General features: G+C 39.4%; 2 protein-coding genes across 4 annotated transcripts in view; one reads left to right on the forward strand and one right to left on the reverse strand.

Moving 5' to 3' along the window:
- The first annotated feature begins 7396 nt into the window (after nt 1-7396).
- LOC110159487 (transcription factor Ovo-like 2) lies at nt 7397-9732 on the forward strand. Its single transcript, XM_020924041.1, has 2 exons — nt 7397-7550; nt 9413-9732. The coding sequence occupies exons 1-2, from the start codon at nt 7436-7438 to the stop codon at nt 9730-9732; spliced, it is 435 nt and encodes a 144-aa protein (XP_020779700.1). The 5' UTR covers nt 7397-7435.
- Nucleotides 9733-14901: 5169 nt separating this feature from the next.
- The window catches only part of LOC110159485 (myotonin-protein kinase), a 54305-nt gene continuing 43688 nt past the window's right edge, over nt 14902-25518 (reverse strand). For 2 of the 3 annotated variants that reach the window (XM_020924040.2, XM_055148778.1), the window contains exons 12-17: nt 25106-25341; nt 23696-23820; nt 20542-20631; nt 18960-18994; nt 18759-18833; nt 14902-18122 (exon numbers count right to left, since the gene is read on the reverse strand). In XM_020924040.2, coding sequence (XP_020779699.1) covers nt 18015-18122; nt 18759-18833; nt 18960-18994; nt 20542-20631; nt 23696-23820; nt 25106-25341 — 669 coding nt within the window. In that variant the 3' untranslated portion in view covers nt 14902-18014. Of the gene's footprint in view, nt 18123-18758; nt 18834-18959; nt 18995-20541; nt 20632-23695; nt 23821-25105; nt 25342-25518 lie in introns of those variants that run through there. The other variant, XM_055148779.1, reaches the window with a different exon arrangement.

Below are 25518 nucleotides of genomic sequence, written 5' to 3' on the forward strand. Positions count from 1 at the left end.
ATAGTCTAAAAAATACAGTAGTTGTATTTTTGAGCAATAGAAACACCCGTAATGAATAAATGCTAGATGGATATGTTTAATGTCCATGGAGATAAGTAAACTTAGACTTTGACAAACTTTCTTGATCCACAAAAGAAATTATTTGGATACAGGAGCTCACACATCACAATATAATATAATAACAAAGAGTAAAAATATAAATGGTGATAACAAATACTAAATAAGTAGCAAAAAAGAGCAAGAGACAGATGTCATATAAGGCATAATTATATAAATGTTTATGTACAAGTAAAATTTAAATAGTCACCCTTTTAGCCACTGTCCATCAGCATAATTATCTATTCCGGAAAGCTATGTTAACTTCCACTTTGCAACGCGGTAACCTGATTCGGAAAAAGGTGTGTCCGAGTGTGTTCTTTGGCGTTTACGGTACAGTTTGGAGCACGCCATCCGCCCGGCGTTCTTGGAGTGACCTCTATCACTATTTGCATTGGTGGAGCTGAGCCTCGGCCTGTGCACACATTTGCCTCACAGAGTCCAGAGAAGTCAGAGAAGCGCGGTTTATTGTCCTCTTGCACTTTGCACAACGATTGGATGCTCACTTCCTGTTTGGAACGCATCTGCTACTGTGTTAGATATGTCCATTTATATTAAGGTGACCAGATTTAAGATAAAAAAAAAACTGGGACATCTCTGGTTTGGGTTGGTTGGTAATAATAAAATTGTGAAATGAGCATGTAATTAAGGAAAATTGTTATGTACTAGGCACTGATGTGAGTCAGTATAGTCACATTTTCTTTGTGTTTTGGTCATTTTTAAGCACCTTTTCTGTTTTTTACCTCAACAAATGTCAATGTATGCCTCTTTTTACTGTCGGCAGGGATCAGATTGGTCAAAAATAGGGACACCTGGGACATTTCTTTCATAAAACTGGGACATATCAATAGTTTTGTATAAATCTGGTGAGACAGGGGACATAAGGACTGTCCCGGGTAAATAGAGACGGCTGGTCACCCTAATTTATTAACACAGTTTATGGCTATACTTGCAGTTTTGACTTATACAAACATGTTCTGAACATTGTGAGATTCTTGTATTAATTTATTTAATTTAATCACATTTTTCTCTCAAATGTTGTTGCTTCTTGATTTGTTTACAGTGTCAGTCACAATCACAATATAGTTTTCAGATTGTGCGCCCATAGCTAGGGTGACCAGATTTTCAAAATAAAAAACTGGGACACCCCTGGTTTAGAGCAGTTGGAAAAAAATGTGAAACAAGTGCTTAACACTCACGCTCTCCTCGGGGTCACATTGACCCGAAGAAAAAATGTTTTTCTTCCCGCTGACAAGTATCAGATTGGTCAAAAATAAATGTATTTTCAAATAAATTCTTGTCAGGCGTGAAAATAAATTTTTGGGTCTGATTGACCCGCCCTAAGAGAGCAGGAAGGAAAAAAAAATTCTTTGGGCCAATGTGACCCCGAGGAGAGCGTGAGTGTATAGAACTGGGACAAAGCACTGATTTTGGATAAATGTAATCAGTGTTTTTCTCTCAAAAGTTGTTGCTTCTGGATTTGTTTACAGTGTGATGCACTCGGCCCTGTCAGTATAGTCACATTTTCTTTGTGTTTTGGTCATTTTTAAGCAGCTTTTCTGTATTTTACCTCAACAAATGAAAATTTACACCTGTCTTTACTGTTGGTAGGGATCAAATTGGTCAAAAATAGGGACACCTGGGACATTTCTTGTATAAAACTGGGACAAATCACAGGTTTTTTCTCTCAAACGTTGTTGCTTCTGGATTTGTGTACAGTGTCAATCACAGTCACAACAGTTTTCAGATTGTGCAGCCTTTGCGCCGAGGTCACATGTGTCTTATCCAAACATGCACGCTGGGGGAGGTTCAGGACAGCCCCAAGTGCCATCACATATTGTTAGAGACGTATCAACGGTTCACAGATAATACCAACTTTTTATTGACTTTGAATAGGTTTTAGAAAGTGACTAATCCGGGTGAACAATTGCAATAGAACAGAGCCAATAAAGGTAGAATAGGCTAATTTACCTAGCAGTTAAGGCTGTGGCTCTCCAGCTCTGCTCCTGTTACTCAAACGTGCCTTTTGTCTGGGACCGAGGGCTTGGTCCGGGGACAGTATTTGCATGCTAAGGGCCACTTGAATGCGAAGCTCTCCGGATTTTCACTGCCTGACATGCAAAACCAGCGGGGTACCAGTTAAAGCGGCGCACGCGTACACTAACTAACTCGGCACAGGTGGAGTTACAGTAAAAACCTGCCCCCGCCTTTCTCAGTTTTCTTCCCAGAGAGTGTTATGAAAATGAGCAGTGATTTTTGTTTTTTGTGTGGCCCAGAAGATAGGTTTGGCAGGTTTAAACACACAGCACTTTGAGACAAGCTGGTTGCAGTAAAGTTGGAATTAAGTGAAGATTTCAAAGATGCCGAGAGCGTTTTTGGTGAAGAAGAAGCGTGGAGCGTGCGGCGCCTGGCAGTGGAAGGAACCAGAAAATGTGGAGTTTAAAGATGATGATTTGTCTGGTAAGATTTTTATTTATTTTATATTTTATTTATTTTTTTGGCACTATCACAAAAATGTCAAGAGAGGTATTCAATTTAAGGGCCTAGATTACACTATTTTCTGATCTATGGAGTTGTGTTTTGTTTCATTCAAACAAGTTTAACACACAAACCTTGCACATTTAGGCTGAGTTCTTCTCTTGAATAATTTGGATAATTTCAGCTCTGGAATTGCAAATCTCTACTGAACTAAAAGGTAAAAGTAGCTGTTGACATGAAAACACTACATGATGTCACAAGGTGTAACAGAGCATTTTGAGCTTTGGAGAAGTAGACAGAATAATAATAAAGAGTTACGCAAACATGTGTGAATGAAACAAAACACAACTCCAGATCTGTTTTTCATGAGGTAACAACATTATAACATAGATTAAAAAAATAGTGTAATATAGGTCCTTATATTTGATACTTCTCTGGACATTTTTGTGATAATACCAACATGACTTAAAGCTCACAAGAGTCAATTTTACTTCATATAGGACCTTTAAATAAGCGTGCTATGTAAATTCTGTCACCTGCTTGTGTTCATGAAGATGTTATTGCATTAAACTTTTCTACCTCCTTTTCTTTATTAAATTACACTTTTTTTTTTTTTTTTTTTTTTTTTTTTAACTTCATTGACAAAAGTGCAAAAATCACAGGCAAGTGTCAAGACTGGACTCTAAACCCCAACTATATGTCAATAAATACAGTAGACAGATGAGGCATACAAATAAAAGAAAGAAAAAAAAAGCTCAGTCAAAAAGAAATGGCACATGTGACCCTCGCCTTAAGAAAAATATCCATTTTAAGTTGAAGTTGGACAGTCAGATACGCCTTCTGATAGACATACTCATTTTTGTGTGCATTGAACAATGGTTGGTGGAACTGGCTTAAACCAATTCGGGGTCACTATTTTCCTCACCTCTAATAAAAGTACATGTAATATATCCTCAGTGAGTGAGTACATAGATAGATAGATAGATACAAGATAAACAAAAATAAAAGAGGGTTCACTGAGATATCTGCTCTAATAGTGTCTTCTCCTTGATATCACAAGTGTTTTTAATGTAAAAAAATATATATAAATAAAAAAAAAAAAAGGTGGAATCGTCTCTTCATAGATTTTGACCTGTAACTAGACCTCATGGCATTATAGAAACTTTAATGGCATATTAAAGCCATAGCATCTCCATGGAGACACACCGGGCAAGTTTTTAACATATATTTTTTTATTAATCACTTCATGTCGTTTCAAGTTGTGGATGGCACCTCTATTTCCTACTAAATGCTCCAGAAATAATTTTATTTTGTTTACCTAGATCATCACATCCAAAGAAGCACCTATGTAAGAGTCACAATCATGCAGGGTACAAGACTGATTGAAACTGAAATGGCAGCAAAAAAAAAAAAAAGAACATATTTTAATTACAAAAAGAATACCGAAAAGCAAAAACGATCACGATTTTCTAGGAGCCAAATCATGACATCGATTTGATCACGTACATGTAAATTTTGTTATAAATAGTCACTTCCTCTGAAAGTTTGCTTCACTGTGATTGGTTAAATCTGGCTGTCACTCACTCAAAGCCTTACAGAGGTCGACCAATTAGAGAAGATGGAAAAGGATGTAGCTTAAACACACATTTTGGGCACATTTAGTTGCCCCCATCTCACTCCATATTTTTTTATTGAATATAATTTCCCAGCAGTAAGTTTAGTTCTCCTGGAGATGTATTTCATGTAATACTTTAGCTGTCATTGGAGTGTTACTTTTTGGGACTACAGCTTCTCAAATTGCATGTGTATGTAAATCCAAAATGTAAATTCAGGGGATATAATGTCTCGAAATAAATGTGTGCACAATCTTATAGCAGTTTTGAGATCTTGTGACACGAGATCTCTACTCTGCAATGATGTCGTGGCTACAGCAGAAGTTTGTTTGAGTGAATATCAGTCTCCGGTCTCCATAACTGAACAGGTTTTCTGAAGCTAGCGCGAGTTAGTAAATAAAATAAATAAAATATCACGGAGAAGCTCTTCTTATGATTGTTTGTAGACACAGTGAGACAAGATTTCACTCTGAGACCAAGACGCCAAAATATCACAGATCGTCATAAACTTTGACAAATTTATTATCCACAAGGGAAATTATTTGGACACAGTAGTTCACACATCACAATATAATATAATAACAAAGTGTAAAAAGTATAAATGGTAATAATAAAGTCTAAATAAGTAGCAATAATAGTAAGGGACTTTTGTCAAATAAGGCATAATTATATAAATGTAAGTGTAAATACAGTAAAATAAAATAAAATATGGAAATAAAGTAATAAAACTATATCTCAGCTATATACAAGAGGTCGAAAGGAAAACGGGGTTGTAGGGAGTATTATCTGTTACATAAGGGTGAGTTGTTGTACAGTTGTATTAGTTAGTTAGGAAACTGTTGTTGTGTCCTTAGGCAAGACACTTCACCCACATTGCCTAGTATGAAGGCGGTGTGATCGTGAGCGATGGTGGTGGTCGGAGGGGCCGATGGCGGAGACTGGCAGCCACGCTTCCGTCAGTCTGTCCCAGGGCAGGTGTGGCTGCCCGCTGTACCACCACTGTGTGTTGAGTGAATGAACAATGAACTGTGAAGTGCTTTGGGTATCTTGAAAGGCGCTGTATAATTTTAAATCCGCTGTTGATTAAAAAAAAAACTTGGTTGAGTGATCAGATCCACTGACCCACCGGTTGAGATGAATGCTGTTGTTGTGTCCCTGGGCAAGACACTTAACCCACGTCACCCCCAGTGTCTGCGTACTCCGGTGTATGGATGTGTGTGTGTGTGTGTGTGTGTGAGTGGTTCCTTGTTGTAAAGCTCTTTGAGTGTCTTGAAGGTGAAAAAGCGCTGTATAAAAATTTACCGACAACATAACAGACACAGATACAAACATGCATGGTTTGAAAAAGGGATGGATGAAGCAAAGATTATACATTTCCACTCTCTGACTCTACACCTCTGGAATATAAATGCAGTCCTTTATCTCTCACTGTTTGAGCGGAGTGTACGGCGATTCTAAGTTTGATCTTTGTCTCTGCGTCACTCTGAAACCTCTTTAAACTCCCTCTATCGTTGTTTCCAGCTGCAGACTCTTCATTGGACCAGTCGAGCGGTGGAGCAGACGATCAGCAGTCAGCCCCTCCCCCCGCTCCTGGATGTGGAGCAGCGGCTGACATCGAAGTCCCAGTCCCCGTGATGTGTTCAAGGTCCGACTCGGCGCAGGACTGGCCAGCTCTCATGATACGGAACAGCTACTACCACCCCACTGCCCTGGCCCTGATCAGCAGAGCCAAGGTGAACACACTCATCATCACTGTCATTTCCTCTTAGTAATGACTTCTTTGTATTAATATTTATGTTCATTATGTTGTTTTTGTTGTGCATAATTGTGGTAATATAAAGAAATTACAATTTACTATGGCAACTGGCAAAAATAGAAATGTATAAAGCAGTTTATATACAAAGCAGTTCAAAGTTGTGTTAAAATTGAACATGTATTTTAAATAACCTTTTTTAAGTGTGAGTATTTTTGTACCACATAGCTGAGGTGTACTAAATCAGCCTACATTTACTAAACTAATACCTCCTGCTGTTGTGTCCTCGTGCAAAACACATGTCTTCATTTTACTAAAACATAATTAAGATCATTATATTTAAGATTTTACCAAAAACAGTGCCTAATTTGATCACATTTTTCATTTTGGTAAGTTTTATTATTTTACCTTGCATATTTAGGCTTCTCTCAAACACAAAACAACGTGTGATCCTATGTAATACAGGAAGTGCTCCACTGTGTTTTTAAACTCCATACACCTTCACTAGAATGATTTTCTTAGCCTAATAGCAGAGTTGCATAAATCATATTTGAACATTTTCGGACAACAAGAAAAGACACATTTTTTTGAGCAAGCACATTGAAAGTTTAGCCAGGCTGGCGTCAATTTCATTTCTGTCCACCAACTAGGTCAGGAATCGGAATACAGTAGACGGTTCGCAAAAACCCCGGAAGTGCAAGTTCGGGCACCAGCCAATCAGCGAAGAGTCATATATTCAGTGTTGTCAATGTTTCTTGAGATCAAGGATTTAAAGCCGGAACAAAGAGAATATTTGGTGAATTTTATCAAGGGGAAAGACGTTATTGTCCTTCTTCCTACAGGATTTGGGAAATGCTTAATATACCAGTTAGCCCCGTTATATACAACACAACCAAATAACAGCGATTGGTTAAATAATAAAAAGTACCCGCCTACTGTCGAGTGAATGAAATCTAAAGCTGTGAGGTCAGACGGTTTGTACAAAGTGAAACGAAGCAAAACCGGTTGATGAATCAGGTTATTGAAAGTTAGGCAGATATCACAATTTGGTCAAAAAAAAAAAAAAAAGATCTAGGCAATTATGCTATTAGGCCATTTTGGATCATTTCAGCCCTGGGACAGAGAATTTCTACTGAACAAAAGGTTTAAAATGTAGTCATTAACTTAAAAACTACCGCTTCAAATGGTGGAACAAACCATCTTGTGCTTTGAAGATGTAGACAGACTAATAATAAATAATTATCCAAACATGTGTGAATGAAACAAAACACAACTCTGTGAATATTTTTGAGAAGTTAACAACATTTTAACATGGCTTAAAGCTCACAAAAGTCAATTTAGTTTAATATAGAACCTTTAATCCCTATAAAAAATACTATCATTATTATTTATGTGTGTGTTTGTTGTTTGTTTGTTACAGTCACGCCCGCGCAGCTCGCCCAGCTCTGGAGATTTCATTTGCCAGGTGTGCCACAAAGTGTTTCCTCTGCAGCGCATGCTCACGCGCCACCTGAAGTGCCACAGCCTGGTGAAGAGGCACCCGTGTCGCTACTGTGGCAAGGGTTTCAATGACACCTTCGACCTGAAGAGACACATGAGGACTCACACAGGTACTGCACAGGGAGAAAACTGCCACTACTACTGCATTTTACTCAGTGGTGGACAGAGTAAGCTCAGTCTAGTCAGTAAGGCCCGAGACCAGAGGACAGCTGCATCATCTGGGTTTGATTTTGGCTACTTCATTTTGCTCAGAGGAGGACAGAGCAACCAAAACCTATACTCAGTTAACCCAAAATACAAAATTACATAATGTGGGTCTTGCCCTGGGACACAGCAACAGTTTGCACGAGAGCCACAGCTGCCCCACTGTGGCATTTGGTATTTCCAATGCTCTTCCATCCAAGCACTAACCAGGCCTATCCATAGCACTGCCGGTAAAACAAATTATCACAATTTTGGTGCGTTCACAAACTCTTGAGAATCTGACTTGATTGGCTCTAGCTGAAGCGTTTGCAAGTGATAGACAGAAACTGGTATAAACTGACCGACCACAGAGCAGCACTGAGGTTTAGGTAGAAACCAGTGCCGAACAAACCAAAACAAAACATGGCGACGCCAACAGACGTACTCCGACCTATTCTAAAATACATACAGAGAAGCACTTTGGGCACTTGTGGACAGAAGATGTCTGTGGTTTAGTTAAACTGGATTTAACTAAAGTCTGATTCCTTCTCGTGTTTTGCTGTTGTGAAACTTCAACCAATAAATGTGAAGTCTTTTTTGAACGTCCGATCATTGGTTCTGATCAGCTTCAACGAGGGCAGTCCCAGATTGATGTGCAGAGCTTTGTTAAGAGGACTACATTAGGCTATTAGAGCAGGGGTCTCCAACCTGTAGCTCGGGAGGGACCAGTAGCTCTCCACTCCTTTCCAAGTATATTGCCAAGGGATTTTTTAATTTTACATATTGTGCTGAATAACTCAAATTTGACTGATTAAATGCCTATTTCTGTTGTGAATGTATAATTTTGATGCCTAATTTTGTGCACTGATAACTGGATAATGGGTTATGTTTTATAGACCTCTAACTGTACCTCATCCTTGGATTAACATTTGTGGCGACCACTAAAATCAGTAGCTCTCTGGAATTTTCGTTTTGCAAAAAATAGTTCACAGGAGGAAAAAGGTTGGGGACCCCTGCATTAGAGCATGGAAACCCGCCTAAAATCTGTCAGGACAAATGTTTAGAACTTATGTTGGGGCTCGGGTCGGACTTGGACACATCAACGCATCAGCTGTTTCCTGTCTACAGTAAAAGCACTTGCTCTTTGACTTTTAAGTGTTCAAAAGATCAGAGCTCTGCACTTCTAGTTTAGATAGAAGTCAAAACTGTGTGCAAAATTATTATTTGTGAAATGTGGTGCAAAACTTCAGATACATGATTTTAAAGCCTAAAAAATAGTCGATAAAGTCCACAGGAAGTAGAGTCACTATCGCAAATCTGCAGCTTCACCTCGATCTGCGCTCTGTGTGGATGTAAACAGACACACGTGAGGAACTACTCTGGCCTTTTTACTTTGAAATAATGCTTCAAACTGGATTAACAGCGCGGTTTTGTGGACTGGAAAACATTATTTGCGGAGGACATTTCCTATTGATAATGTGGATGAGATGCCGCACTTTAAATTTACCACTTTACGAAAAAGTAATAAAGTCTTCTCATTACTTTTACAGTATCTCGAGTTTGTATTTTGCGTCTCTGTGTCCGTTAGAGAACACACAAACAATTCCTACATGTGGCATTAGTCGGCCTGTGAACATAGTGTGATTTTAATTGTTAGGTTTGGGCCAGATTCAATCACTGCTCTGTTGGGCGAGGGCCAGAAAAATTCAGCCCAATTCACACTCTATTACACCTCAGATGGTCACAACCAATTTAGTTAAAGAAATCCCTCCTTCTTCTTCTTCCTTAGGCATCAGACCGTACAAGTGTGAGCTGTGTGAGAAGGCCTTCACTCAGCGCTGCTCCCTGGAGTCTCACATGAGGAAGATCCACGGCGTGCACCAGCAGTACGCCTACCGCCAACGCCGCTCCAAGATCTTCGTGTGCGAGGACTGCGGCTACACGTCCAGCCGACCCGACGAGTACTTCCTCCACGTCCGGCAGTGCCACCCCGGGAGCCCCGCCCTGAGACGCTACTACCGCCGCCAAGCCCAGGACAACAGCAGCTTCAACCCCGCAGAACGCAAGATCAACCCCTACTTACTCTACTCCAACCCGTACTACATGTAAAACCACCACCAGAAAAGTTACGTAGTGCAACTTTCAGCTTTACTTTGAGTGAGTGCGTAGACGAGAACAACGCGATGAAGGGTGTGAATAATGGACTTGAAGCGAGCTCCACGTGGACAGGCTGAGGAGGCTGGTGGTTCTACTGCTGCGGTGGAGATGGGATTCCAGTGTTGCACAAGATCTGAAGCTGAATGATCGGAGGTGATGTTGAGAAGCAACGACAAAAGGCTGTGATGGACTGTAGCTTTACTCTTCCACCATATAAATGATTCCTTATTTTCTTACCTAAATGCTTGAAAGTGTTTTAAGTCAATGTGTTACATAATTTATTATTAATTTGTTCCAATAAAAACATAAAAAAAAATAACGGTTTGACAAGTTTAATGAAAGAGTGAAATTGTGTTCCATTGTCTTGGTACAGTTTGCTGGACTTGTGCAGATGAGATTCATTAGCCCCCTCTAGTGGCTAAAGTTTGTATGAGTGTTTTTTAATGCTTGTGAACCAATGGAAGCTAGTGCTCTGTTAGCATACTAGTAGTTATTAGCACTACCATGGCGGGCAAAAAACAAGGACGCTAGGAATGCATGAAGAATAACTTTGCAAACAGTTCAAAATGGACTAGTTCTGTTTTTCATGTTTTTAAGACAGTAAAAATCAAGTTAAATTAATTTTGAAAAAAATATTAAAATAAAAGGAGTTGGGTTCCTCAAGTGGAGGAGTTCAAGTATTTCAGGGCCTTGTTCACGAGTGAAGGAAGGATGGAGCGTGGGACTGACGGGTGGATCGGTGCAGCGTCGGCAGTGATTCTGTCGCTGTATTGGACCGTTGTGGTGAAGAGGGAGCTGAGTCGAAAGTCAAAGCTCTCGATTTACCGTCAATCTACGTTCATCCCCTCACCTATGGTCATGAGCTTTGGGTAATGATCGAAAGGACAAGACAGCATGTACAAGCTGTCGAAAAGAGTTTCCACTGCAGGGTGGCTGGGTGCTCCCTTAGAGATAGGGTGAGGAGCTCAGTCACTGGAGGAGCTTGAAGTAGAGGTGGCTCGGGCATCTGTTGCGGTTGTTTCCTGGGCGCTTCCCTCGGAATTGTTCCATGGCATGTCCCAATGGAAGGAGGCCTCAAGGAAAACCCAGGACATGTTGGAGGGACTATGTCTCTCAGCTGGCTTGGGAACACCTCGGGGTGCCCCCGGAGGACCCCCTCGCGACCCAGCCCCGGATAAGCAGAAGAAAATGGATGGATGGATTAAAATAAAAATAAAGTGATCTCTTTTTCTACTGCAGGTTTTATCAGTGAATTTTTATATTTTTTACTGCACAAAATAGATTAAAAAACAACAACACTGTTATAATTAGACTTAAAGGGCCCCTAATTATACTATTTTCTGATCTATATTAGTGTTTCCTCTTTAAAAACATACCTGGACTTGTGTTTTGTTTAAGTCTCATGTTTATGCAGAGAGACTAAGAACAAAGGATTATTCAAACTCGTGTGAATGAAACAAAACATATATGTATCTGGTGAGGAAACAATATTCAAACATGAGTCAATTTTGTGTAAATGATCCGTTTAAATGTCACTCATATTTGTATCACTTCCTTTAAAAGCATGATTCTAAATCAGAGTTGGTGCTGTGACTTTTTGGGTAGTTTCCTTTTCACTAGGAGACCTTTGGTGGTTTCCAACGGTAGATTTGTGTCCTTATTTGCATTTGGGTGCATCTATTCCTGGCCCATTTGTTTAGAATCAGGTGCTGATTTTTCCACTGGCTATTGAGCCGTCAGTGTCAAAGCAAAACTACAGCACTAGAACAATGTTTGTAATATTCTGTATGTCAAAGGTCTTATATTACACAAAATGGATTCTTCTAAGTGTAATGTCATAATGTGATGTTACTTCATCAAAAACAGACCTGGTGTTGTGTTTTGTTTCTTTCACACATGTTTGAGTAACCCTTTATTATTAGTCTGTCTACATCTCCAAAGCTCAAAATGCTCTGTTCCACCTTGTGATGTCATGTAGTGGTAGATTTCAAATTGACAGCTACCCTTTACCTTTTGTTCAGCAGGACTGAATCCAAAATATTCCAGTAAAGGTGTAAGGCAGGGATCTCCAACCTGTAGCTCGGGAGCTACCTGTACATTTCCACCCCCAAGTCACTTACTAAGGGATTTCTGAATTCTGTGTATTGAACTAAATAAGTCAAATTTGATCAATTACTATCGTAAATGCCCCTCTCTGTACTAATAAATAGATAATGATTTATGTTTTATAGAAGTTCAAAAGAATTTCAGTTCCATATTTTTCCCACATTCAAAGTGAATATTGTGAACAGTTTCACATTTCAAAGTACAGAATAAAACCAGGTGTCCATCACAAGAATCACAGAACTATTTTGCACATTATATTTTATTAAAGCTCAGAAAATAACATAAATTAATTTGACACCATATTTCAGATTTTGTTTTACACACTATTAAAATACAGATTAAAGCACACGTTTATTCAAAATCCACACGTCTTATCACATGTACAGCATGGATATCAGGTATGTGCATCAGTAAAACACTCACAGCCTTAAAGTGCCTAGGACAGATTAGACTACTTATGTTTATACTCAGAGTTGTAGTTTATTTTTTTATATATTGTGATGTGTGAGCTACTGTGTCCAAGTAATTTCCCTTGCACTGCAAAACAAAAAACAAAACAAAAAAAATCTAGTCAAGTTAAGATGAATTAAAAAAGTTTTATCATGATTTGAGTACATTTCATTTGACAAGTAAAATTATCTGCCAGTGGAACAAGATGTTTTGTACTTAAAACATGAAAATACATCTTGCTATACTTAAAATAAGAAAAACAACAACTTTTTACACTTAAAATAAGAAACAAAATCAAATGTTACTTGAATTAAGGAAAACAAACTTATTCCATTAGTAGATAGTTTTACTTGTCAAGTTGAATTTATTCAAATAAAGTAAAATATTCTTAATTTAAGTAATTTTAATTTAGCTAGATATTGTTTTTTTCTCTCCAGTGTGTGGATCAATAAATAAAAAATAAATACAATTTTACTCTCTGGCTTTTAACACCATGTGAGTTGTGTGGTCCTCTGCGCCTTTTATTTAATTTTATTTATTTACTTATTTGATTCATTTTTGTATCATTTTTAGCTTGATGCATTTGAACACTTTTTATTTATTGTTTTTATTTATGATTTACTGTCTTTTCTTTTCTTTTTAATTTGTCTGTGCAGCACTTTGGAAACTGTCATGTCTATAAAATGTGCTACAAAAATAAAGTGGATTGGATAAAGTCTCTATTTAAGATTCTCCACAAATTATTATTATTATTATTATTATTATTTTTATTATTATTTTTTTTTTTTTTTTTTTTAATTATTATTTTTTTTTCCAGTTTGACCAATTCTTTTATTGTTTAGGTTTATAATTTTTATTCCTGCTTGGAAATCACAACATCATCCTTGGGAATTTCATAACTGTTACCTAGCAACTATCCAAAATCCCCTTTATTAATTCTACATGAATGTCTGTGACGGAATGTTCAGCAGTTACCATGGTGACAGAATGCACACATTAGTAAACACAGACAATAAGAAGTTTTAGGTCTGAAAACTCAAATCAAAGATACAAAATGGAAATTCTAGGAGCCCTACTTATTATACTCTTGTCTGGACAAAGAAACTTTGAAGTCATTTTTCTCAGTTTCACACTCACACTTTTGGGCAGAATTATCCCACTAAAATAAATTAAAATTAAAGATTCGTCCAAACCTGCGATAGGCACTTTAAGGTTCAGTACGTCTCATACCAGACTCAGAGTGCAAAGGTCAATATGACGTGAGCTACGTATAAACATATAACAGCATATCGTTTATACATTCATCAAAGTGCAACATGTTTCACAAAAGTGCCTCATTGTTTCATTAAAGGTGCACTGCGGAACTTTTCTAGAGGACGGTCCACCACGTGAAAAAGTTTAGTCTAGATTTTACAACGTCTACAGCGTCACAAAGCTCAGGAAAGATCAGCCTTATGATTAAAAAGTGTGATGTTCACTCGACGGTAGGCACTTTTTTTTTTTTTTTTTTTAATCAATCGCTGCTAATGGGGATAACTGGTATATTAAGCTTTCCCAAATCCCATAGGAAGAAGGACAATAACGTCTTTCCTCTTGATAAAATTCACCAAACATTCTCTTTGTGACGACTTTAAATCCTCGATCTCGGGAAACATTGCCAACACAGAATGTATGACTCTATGAAGTAAGAAAGCTTTCAGAAATATTCATGTGCATAGTATAGAAATCCATGCATGTTTGTCTGTAGTTGAGCATAAAATAAGTATTTGTAAAATCTCAAATGAGTCCAGTCGTACATAAAATGTGTTGTGTGTTTTTTATCCATCAGAATACAAATTGAAAAGTTACGACGTCAAGAATTACAATCACAAAATGAAAATGTACAATTATGCTTTCTTCAGTACGAATATGAATTCACCAGCGAGACTCAACTGTCAAAAATACGTCTGAACCAGGACTAAATCAGGACTGAACCAGATCTAAACCAGGACTAAACTAGGACTACACCAGCACTAAACCAGGTCTAAAACAGGTCTAAACCAGGACTAGACCAGGACTACACCAGGACAACACCAGAACTAAACCAGGTCTAAATCAGGTCTAAACAAGGACTAAACCAGGACGACACCAGGACTAAAGCAGGTCTAAAGCAGGTCTAAAGCAGGTCTAAAACAGGTCTAAACCAGGAATAAACCAGGACTATACTAGGACTATACTAGGACTAAACCAGATCTAAACCAGGACTAAACCAGGACTAAACCAGGACGACACCAGGTCTAAAGCAGGTCTAAAGCAGATCTAAACCAGGACTACACTGAGACAAGCCATGTGTAAACCAGGTCTAAACCAGGTCTAAACCAGGACTTCACCAGGACTAAATCAGGTCTAAATCAGGTTTAATCCTGTTCATCCTGAAGAAAGCATAATCGTACATTTTCATTTCGTGACTGTAATTCTTGATGTCGTAACTTTTCAATTTATATTCTGATTGATAAAAGACACACTACACATTTTATATATGACTGGACTCATTCGAGAGTTTACAAATATTTATCTTATGCTCAACTACAGCCAAATATGCAACAATTTCCCAAATACACACCGATTTCTATACTATGCACATGAATATGTCTGAAAACTTTCTTGCTTCATACTTAGGGCCTCGGACTTGCACTTCTGGGATTTTTGCAAACCGTCCAGTGTGTACCAATTCCTGACCTAGTCGCTGGAGAGAAATGAAATTAAGCGGAGACACTAGGTGGTGCTAGGTGACGGACCCCCCCAAACAGAAAAGCAGCATAGTGCACCTTTAAATCCTGACACGTTCCCCCAGTAGTGTCATTTACAACAAATATTAAAGATCCAATATTATGCATTATGTAGGCTATTTCTGTGATTTTTTTGCAGACAGCTTTAGTGTTTTTATATTGTGTTTGAGTACTTTAAATAATGTATAATATGGTTATAAAATCAGAAAAATCCAGCAATGCAATAAAAGGGGAGGTAGAGAGGATTAAAGTTGCTTGTCATGATTTGCTGTACAGGCCTGGAGAAGGAAACGTCTGCAGAATAAGAAAAAAACTAAACAAAAACATAATCCACATATGTTTTAATATGCGTAAAACAATCTAATTTGCATAATATGGGATCTTTAAACCACATGCATTTTTATAAGTGCCTTCATTTGAACTACAATAACATCACTTTTACACAGTGCAAGCCAGTCTAAGGTGCAGATTCTGCCATAACACCCAACTCCATGCACTGTAGTTCTAACGACTTGAGCTGAAAATATTCATTTGAGTAAAATATATATGTATGCATAAGTAAATTTGGAGAAAATAAAAGAAGAAATGTGTCACTTCATATTTTCTTTTCTTCATAAGATCTTACAACAGCTTATTTGTTCACTAATTCGGCTCTATTCACGCTTACGTCACAAACAAGGAAGACGTTTGGAAACATGCAATTACGACTTCCCAGGCCCAGTTTTCTTCTTCATCTAAATGTCATTGTTGCGTTCTGTTATGTTCGGATAATCAACAATTACAACCGTACTTCAGTTTTTATCATTTCACCACTGATACATAAATCCGAGAGCACTGGGTACATGCGATTAGAAGAGACGAGAGTGACAAGTTCAAGATGATTCTGAACAGCTCATACGTCTGAAGTCTTCATTTTACCGCTGATCACATTTACTTCAGTGGGTTTGATCCATAGACTGTATATATGAGTGGACAAATCCTGTAGCCGCCATGTGCCAAATAGAAAGTTTGCCAGGAGGCTCTTCCGGCTCCTTCTGACTCTGGCTCCAATAGACGCATCAAGAATTACAGACTTCCGGTCATTGCGCAATGCATACTGGGAAGGATTTTCCGAAAAAGTGAGCATCAAACCATCATGTTTGTTTTCCCAGTGGGTGTGTCTATTGACAAAGCCGATCTTTTCTAGTCTTTTGAACCATATCGCTATTGTTTCTGATTCTGATATTGTCATATTTTAGTTTTGGGATTTGAACATCATTAATTGTGTGGTTGTTGGATCCTCACTGCGGAAAACGGCTCGAGAAATTTGTTTGCAAACTCCATAATTGCAAAAGGGAATCAGATCTGTGTGACTGCAAACCTCCGTTCAAACTGTTTCCCTTCCCAGCAGAATTGAAAAATAGTGAAAGGCGAAGGTGATGGGCAGGATTGATCCACAGGAAGGACAAAAAAGGAAACCTTTGACTGCCTAAATCATCCTGAGTTTGCAGTGAACATTTTGTATGTGGAGTGCCAGCAAAGCAAAATCCCGATCCCTTGCTCAACCTTGGTTACAAATTTAAAAAGTCAACGCCAAAGTGAAAGGCACAACTGTTCGCCAAGAAACACCTTCCACTGCAAAACGACCAAGACTTAATGTTGCTGTAAAACCACAAGAACAAGAAAGTGCGAGCTCAGCCTGTTTGTCTTCTGTACGTCTTCACTTAACAAATGGGATCCCGCTTTAATGGCGCTCCACATACAAAATGTTTGCTGACAGTTTGATGCTCACTTTGTCGGAAAATCCTTCCCAGTATGCATTGCGCAATGACCGGAAGTCCGAGATCCTTGACATGATCCTAAATTGTTTTTTCGCTATTTTGTCCGTCAAAAAAAATCCAATTCCTAACACAGAGCCTGGCCCCAGATTCGCTCCTGTAACCGTGAACATTGCGAGCCTCATTTGAGCGGCGCTGAAAGCTATGGGTGACATCACACTCGCTTAGCCCACTTCTTTTTTACAGTCTATGGTTTGATCACAGTGGGTTTTAATAGATCCATGTTAGGCGAGCTCAGTGTCGGGAACTACACCAGAAGTTGTTGTCGCATGTTCCCAAACGTCTTCTTGGTTTGTGACGTAAGCGTGAATAGAGCCTGTACTAACTTCATGTTGGCGCAATAATATCTCCATTTTCAAGCCTTAACTTTCAGGTCAAAATTACAAAACACTTTTTGTAGAACCCGAGTTGACTCATATTTTACAGCATATGTTGCAGAAACAGTGTGATACTGCTCCTACAGGCCTGACTCTCTCACACTGCATGTCTGAAAGTGTGGGAGCGTTCTCTGCTCAGTGTAAATTTATAAATCTGATGACTGTGTTTGTATTTTAACCAAAAAGTGTTTTACGTTTGGTTCACAAAGTTGACTTTTTCCAACATTCTGATTTGTGTGAATAGTTTTCCAAAGTGTGCAAAAGGTTTAGATCTAGATTTATGAAAAGTTTCAGAAAATGTGCCAAAGTGAGAAAAAAACAAAACAAAAAAACATTAGAGAGTAGTCTGGGTAACACTATATTTTATATTTTACACTACCTTTAATTCAATGTACCTACTTCACAGTCAGAAATATGTTTAAACAAGTAAATAATTTGGCTTACAAGCTAAATAAATCCAAACTAAACTACTTAAATCAAGTCAAATATTTTCATTTCAAGTCACATGGTCACATTTTTGCAGTGTATACAGTATATACGTGTATATACGGTACGTGTTTATACAGTATATACGTGTATACAGTTGACATAAGGCAGTTCAGAGCTCGTCTCTTCATGTCCTCCTTATGAGTTAGAGTTTTCTTTGGATGTGAGTTTGTCCACACACACTTTAACGTGTCGTCTGCAGGTCTCACAGTCTTTGCCTGTCGTTCATGTTACACGCTGCAGAGGAGCTCAGTGTCACAGCGCCCTCTTTTGGTCAGCACCTGCCCTCTGCAACACACCAGAAGGTAGCCCTCACTCCTCACCTGTGGCCGGCGTACCTAAGTATTTAGAAAATAATTCAAAATTTAACACATTTAAATTATGGGTTAGTAGTCGAAACGCGTTGGTGTGAAAACTAATAAATACACTGCAAATAAGAGTTCCTCTACCATCCTTTTTTCTACTCATACCTAGAGTTGTGTTTTCTTTTATTTACACATGTTTAACACACAAACTCTGCATATTTAGGCAGAGAAAATACCCTGTTCCATGTTGTGTTTCAGACTTTGCATGTTTTGCATGAGTGTATAATGACTATTTATTGCCTTTATTGTCTGTCCATCTATCTGATATCATGTGGTAATACAGAACAAGCTCCACTCCACACACTTTGACTAGAATTATTTGGATGATTTTAGACCTGGAATTTCCAATCTCTACTGAACTAAAGGTGAAAGGAGCTGTTAACTTAAAAACTACTATGACATCACAAGGTGGAAAAGGGCATTTTAAATAAGAAAGAGTTACTTAAACTTGTGTGAACGAAACAAAACACAACCACATTCTAACCTGACCTTAATCTCACAATGATCAATTTTCTGTAAGGTGTGTCTAGAACCTTTAATCATGTCACATTTCAACGTCCGTACATCTAAAATATTTATCCAAAAAAGATGCAATTCCTGGTGACGTACCCTGTGAAACAGAACCATGTGCCTGTGGAGAGGGATCACCAGCGGGTAGTGGCAGACAGGGGGCGCTCTCTCCCTCTGAAACACACAACAGATCAGGAACCAGAACGCAGCCAACCCCTCCACTTAAATATATTTAAGTAATAATAATGATAATAATAGTAGAGAAAAGTAGAAGATTGAAAAGTGTAAACATAAGCTTACATCTGTACATCTGTCCATACATTGTGCAGGCAGCTCTGTGATTGGATGAGAGAGAGCATCGTCAGTCGCCATAGTGATGAAGCATTTGTTTGGGGTGTAGCATCGTGACAACATGCATAATATTAAAGAGAATTAAAGAGACAAACTTTGGTAAAGAAATGTACATGCTTTTGCAGTTAAAAATACAACTTTGTAGCTTTGTACAAACTCGAGCAATGGTCTGAGAGATGGAAGGAGCAGCCAGACATTGTACTGAAAAAAGATTTATCACGTGAGTCCAAAACAATGTTACTCAAAAAGAAGCAGAGGTGGGTAGAGCAGCGAAAAATTTTACTTAAGTAAGAGTAGCATGAGTACAACATCTACATAAAAGTACAACGAAATGGTCTAAGACAGGGGTGTCAAACTGAGAGCCAAAATTAAAATCTGGGACCAAAGTTGTGGACCAAACTAAATATTTATTGAAAAATTTCAACAGCATTTGCATGTTTTTTCTTCTTTCGAGAGATGTAATGTTAAACCTTTTCTTATTAAGTAAATGTTTAATAATAGTTTTGCTTAAACATTGAATCCAGAACAAGCAAAATATTAAATAATAACACAGTTTTAAGTAAATAATAGTCTATCTAGTTTTTGAACTCCTTTTAAATGTTTTTTTTATTATTTTTTTTACAAGTCAAAAATAACAATTTGCTTCAATGAAAATCCAATCTTTCAACACGAACAGTCAAAAATCATAAAGAAAACATTCATCCAAGCTCAGTTTACTAGACTGTGATTTACTCTGATGCACATGGATCCAAAGCAGATACTTGGCATTTCTTCTTAGATACAAGTTCATCAAAGTATTACTAGTAGTAGTATTAGTAGTAGTATTAGCGATGCATGTGTCATACTGGCACAGCAGCCGACAGGCCAGCTTTAATACATATTTGATATGAGCTCACGGGCCAAATATAATTATATCACAGGCCTAATTTGACCTCCGGGCCTGAGTTTGACATGTCTGGTCTAAGAAATTAACTAACTAAGAATGTAAGTATTTTGAAATGAATGTAATTGCAAGGACAAAACATTAAATAACACCCAAAAGAAAAAGAAAAATCATGTCTGAAGGAGTGGTGCAAGAAACTAGGGATGTCTCGATCCCATTTTTGAGTCTGAGTGCTTGTCATTTGATTTTGACCAGAATCAGATCAGACCCTGAGACTAGACTCTGCACAATCTAAAGTTTGTATATTTGATATTATATGGAAGCCTGTGCATTACATTTGAAACATTTAGGCCCGTCTATGATCTCCAAACAATACAAGATCTTACTAAACAAAAACAAGATGACATTTATTTTTCATAACTTTCTTTGTGCACCCCCATAGGTCATTCTGTACAACTCTGGGGGCACATGTTAATAACTGTGATATTTATAATGTCATTCTTACAGTATAATGTAGTTTATTACTATATTCACCTGTAGTAAGACTATAGTTTAAGACATCCGTGCCTCAGATTTGCTCAGGGAATGTTGTGTGCTGTGTGTCCTGTGTGCACTGTGTGTTATATACATATATTATTTATCCCATACCTGATTGGAACATAACGTCCGAGTCCAAATCGAGTCCACAGTCACATGATTGGTCCTGATTTCCGATCACGTGATCAGATTGGGACAACCCTACAAGAAACACAAATATACAAATCATTTCTTATTGACAACATGAAGCTTTACAGACTTGCCAAAGCCTGATCCCGTCAGATCTCAGAAGTTAAGCAGGGCTGGGTCTGGTTAGTACTTGGATGGGAGACCACTGGGAAAATCAAGTGCCACGGGGGGTGCCAGTCACAAAAACTCTCGTTGTGTCCTTAGGCAAGACACTTCACCCTCATTGCCTTGTATGAAAGTGATGTGTGTGTGTGTGTGTGTGATGGTGGTGGTTGGAGGGGCCAATGGCGCAGATTGGCAGCCTGGCTTCTGTCAGTCTGCCCCAGGGCAGCTGTGGCTATAGTAGTAGCTTATCACCACTCGGTATGGAGTGAAGGAATAATGCTCTGTGAAGTGTCTTTGAGTGTCCAAAAAAGCGTTATATAAAACTGATGCATTATTATTATGATTTAAGACTTTTTTGTCCTATTTTCTGCCGTGTTGATGTGACTTTTCTAGTAACAATACTTGTTCAAAAGAGTATCTAGTTTCAGTACGAGTTTTAATATTGAGTCATATCTGATATTTTTGTTACTTTTGACAACTCAAAACCCAATCACAATCATGTATAATAGTAACAGCTCGTCGCAGATATACGGCCCACGTCCCTCCACGCTCCATCACACCGGGGCTATTCTGGGACTATTTACTCTGACTCAGGCTCAGTGTAAGCACACGCTGTGAGCCGGAGCACTCTGTTTACTCAGAGCGTCTCATATTGTCTGGAACCCATTCCAAACTGCTGAAGAAGGGCTGACCGTAAAGTGCAGGCTGTGCGGTGGTCTACTTCAGAAATCTGCTCAGCTCAAAGCAGGGCCAGGTCAAAGGGAGAGAGACCAAATTTATTCATCCCGAGAAAATTCAAGTTTAGCTGCAGCAGAAATATTCCCTCAGTCGCCTTGGTGCCTCAGTCATAGGTCTCAGTGCAGTTGAACAGGAAGACTGGTCTGGTAGGGTCAGCAGATCTTATGTGACAGTTTGAGGGGAAGAAGAGACAAGTGTCCTTCCTCTGTGTCCTGCAGCATCACAGCAGCCTCCAGGGGGCGCCAGGTGAACACATCAGAAAAACCCTCACTCTTACTTAACTCTGGTGTTTTGGTTAGTTATGAAATGGTTCATTCCCCAAACTGTTTCCACTGTAAAGTCTCGGAGTATTTCCTCTAGAAGGTCTTCTGTCACTCTTGCTACCACATATGGTGTAAAAATCCGGTAGCATCTAAAATATCCATAGCTAGCTCCAGCCTCTTGCACAGTCTCCATGGATCCAGGGGAAAAACAAACAGCACATTTCACACAATCCAACAGGGGATGTAGGGGGAGACCAGGGTTATTTTTAATCCATGTCATAAAAACATCCCAAAAGTCATTCATACGATCAAAGATTAAAGTCTTAAAATACACCGCCTTTTCATTTCTTACAGTAAATGTGTAAGAAATCCATAGTGAAAGTTTATTTACTCCATAAGTTTATATTACAAAAGTTTGAATGAAAAAAAATCTGTAGGCACATTAGTCTCACAAGTTGCACAGAGAAGCTGAATCCGTGTATCATTCGTTTTTCAAAATAAAACCAAAAATAAGAAAAAATTATTAAAAAACTGTTTTCTTCATAAGTTTTCTCTAAAATCAAAATGAAAAAACAGATAACAATTCATTTTTTCAGTTTTTGGTTTTGTGTTTAAATGAATAATGGAAAAAACAAACAAACAGATAATGGCCGTTTCCCATTTTCGTGATTTAAACTGCGATGCCGGATTTTTGCACCGCATACGGACTGAACCAGGTCTAAACCAGGTCCGGGACCAGACCGGAACGAGACCGGGACCAGACTGGGACCAGACTGGGACCAGACCGGTACCAGACCGGGACCAGACCGGGACCAGACCGGGATCAGACCAGGACCAGACTAGCACTGAGATTGGAACCAGACCAGGACCAGACCAGGGCCAGACCAGGACTAGACCAGGACCAGGACCAGACTAGCACTGAGACTGGAACCAGACCGGGACCAGACTAGCACTGAGAATGGAACCAGACCAGGACCAGACCAGGACCAGACCAGGACCAGGACCAGACTAGCACTGAGAATGGAACCAGACCGGAACCAGACCAGCACTGAGAATGGGACCAGACCAGGACCAGACCAGGACCAGGACCAGACTAGCACTGATAATGGAACCAGACCGGGACCAGACTGGGACCAAACCAGTACCAGACCGGGACCAGACCGGGACCAAACCAGGACCAGACCGGGACCAGACCGGGACCAGACTGGGACCAGACCGGGACCAGAACAGGACCAGACTAGCACTGAGACTGGGACCAGACCAGGACCAGACCAGGCACCAGACCAGCACTGAGAATGGAACCAGACCGGGACCAGACCGGACCAGACCGGGACCAGACCGGGACCAGACCGGGACCAGACCAGGACCAGACTAGCACTGAGACTGGGACCAGACCAGGACCAGACAGAATAGTTTAGTCCTGGTTCAGTCCGTATGTGGTGCAAAAGTCCGGCATTGCAGTTTAAGTCACAGAAACAGGAAAAGGCCGTTATCCTTTTTTTTCCCCATTATTAATTTAAACACAAAACTGAAAACTGAAAAAACGTCTTGAACAATCGTGCAAAATATAACATCGGGACAGTTCACACCTGTGGTAGCTCAATGCACAAATAACAAATGCTCCTTACTGTAAACAACTAGGGTGTGTAAGATTCAGTGTAGTTAACTCCTCTGTCCCCTCTTTTGTGAATTTGTTTTTGCACGATATCAGATTTTACAATGCCATGGTGCAAATTTACCCAAGTGTTGTTTAATGGCGTAAATGAATAATTGAATCAAAATCAGCCAAGAATCGAAAGCACAAGTTCAGCTGTGGAGAAAGAAATGGCCGTAGCGTGCACGTAAGGATTTCTCAAATGTGCAGGAACGAATGAAGACAAACAAAAAATCCTGGTATGTTTTTAACGAGGGAAAGCTAAAACGGACTACTCCTTCATGCGTAAATAAAACAAAAGTACAGCTGGTGGTACCTTCTTGTAGGTGAATTTGACTCTCGTCTGCGGCCTTGGCGGCTCTACAGTCCTTCAGTTCTCCTCTGAGCTTCTCCATCTCCTGCTCCAGCTCTCCACACCTCCTCTCCGCTTCCTGCAGACGCCTGGAGAGAAAATAAAACACATTTATATGGGCAGAGCGCTCGCAATTTTGTACCATGACTTCAGAACTAACTTTGGGCAGTCACGATGATGTAGTTTGTCAGCAATGGGTGCTGAAAAAGAAGCCAGTTTGTGCCACAACTTTACTCAGTTTACTTACCTACTGAGCTTTAAAAATGTGAAAAACAAACAGAGCTGATTCTTTTTAAATTGTTTGCTGTGGTAAATCCTCTTTCCCAATGCATTCCTAGAATCCTAAATGACTCTCTGCACAACTGCACTAGGCTTGTTCCAGTCACTAGAACAGTAATCGTGGTATTTTCCACCCGAATTTTACATCAGCAGGTGCAAGACAAAAACCCACAGCATCATAAAGGACTTCACCCATCCAGCACATGGACTTTTTACAGCTTTCCCATCAGGTAGAAGACTGCACCACCTACGGGCCAGGATCACCAGAAATCAGAACAACTTTTACACTGATGGCGTTAGGCAGATTAGTTCTGTCAGAAAGCCCGGACACTACTGCACCTTACGAGATAGAACTGACTCAGAACGCACTTTAGAAAATGGGGGTGGGCAAGGACTGTTTTTAAAGACTGTGTTTGACATACAATATTTTAAAGAGACAATTCAGAATTTTGGACATAGGACCTAGTGAGTACTGTAGATATGTGAAGACACTTTTTGATATATTCCATCCAGTCCTTGTATTTGCAGAGGTCGCTGGTGCTAGGCTAGTGCATGTCAATGGCCATAGTTATCCTGCCACTAAAAACGGTCTTACCCACTCCACAAAACACCCGACTCTGTAATAGTTTGTTTACCTGCAGCTGCCACTTCGACACATAGAGGAAATAAAAAAGTCTGTTCGAGTTATGGTCACGTTCATATCATCACAACAAACTAGAGCAGAGTAAAATTCCGCCACTGCTGAGAAAATAGTCCCTTAAAGTGCAACGATTCATGCGATACAAGGGTAGTTGTACTTCTAAAATTATTCTATCGAATCAGACATTTACATGGACAGTCTGGTGTAATAATAGTTTTGCTTCGGGTGTTTTGTGGAGTGGTTAAGACTGTTTTTAGTGGCAGGATAACTATGGCCATTGACATGCACTAGCCTAGCACCAGTGACCTCTGCAAATACAAGGACTGGATGAAATATTTTTAAAAGTGTCTCCATATGTCTCCAACACTCTGGCTCACTAGGAAATGAGGTCCTGTGTCCAAAATTCCGAACTGTCCCTTTAAAGATGCAGGAATCATGTGCATTGTTTCAGATACCTGTGCAGGTCTTCTTGAACAGCAGATATGTGGGTTTCGTCCTCGTCCTCTGTGGTTTGAGTGGACTCGTTGGACACAGTGGGGGCAGAGGCCACCGTTGTGCACACGGTGGTGGAGATGGTGGACACAGTGGTGGACATAGAGGAGACAGTCGGTCCATGTCCCAGAGACACGGGCAGCTGCAGCAGGACGTTCAGGTTGTCTGGCAGAGAACCCCGGAGCTGCCAAAGCTGCCTCTGAGCACAACACAGCCTCAGTAAGTCTTTTTCTCAACTCAGACTTCAGTTGGTTCATTTGGTCTTAAAAAACTGTTACTTTTCAATAAGGACTTCTTTCAGACAGACTGTTTTCTCACACTCAGACATGTTGCAGATGAATGTTCTGTATATTTTGTATCAACAGCCATTATGTAC

The sequence above is a fragment of the Boleophthalmus pectinirostris genome, unplaced genomic scaffold (assembly GCF_026225935.1).
Source record: "Boleophthalmus pectinirostris isolate CB_2022bp ecotype Guang Dong unplaced genomic scaffold, ASM2622593v1 HiC_scaffold_12, whole genome shotgun sequence".
NCBI classification, from domain to species: domain Eukaryota; kingdom Metazoa; phylum Chordata; class Actinopteri; order Gobiiformes; family Gobiidae; genus Boleophthalmus; species Boleophthalmus pectinirostris.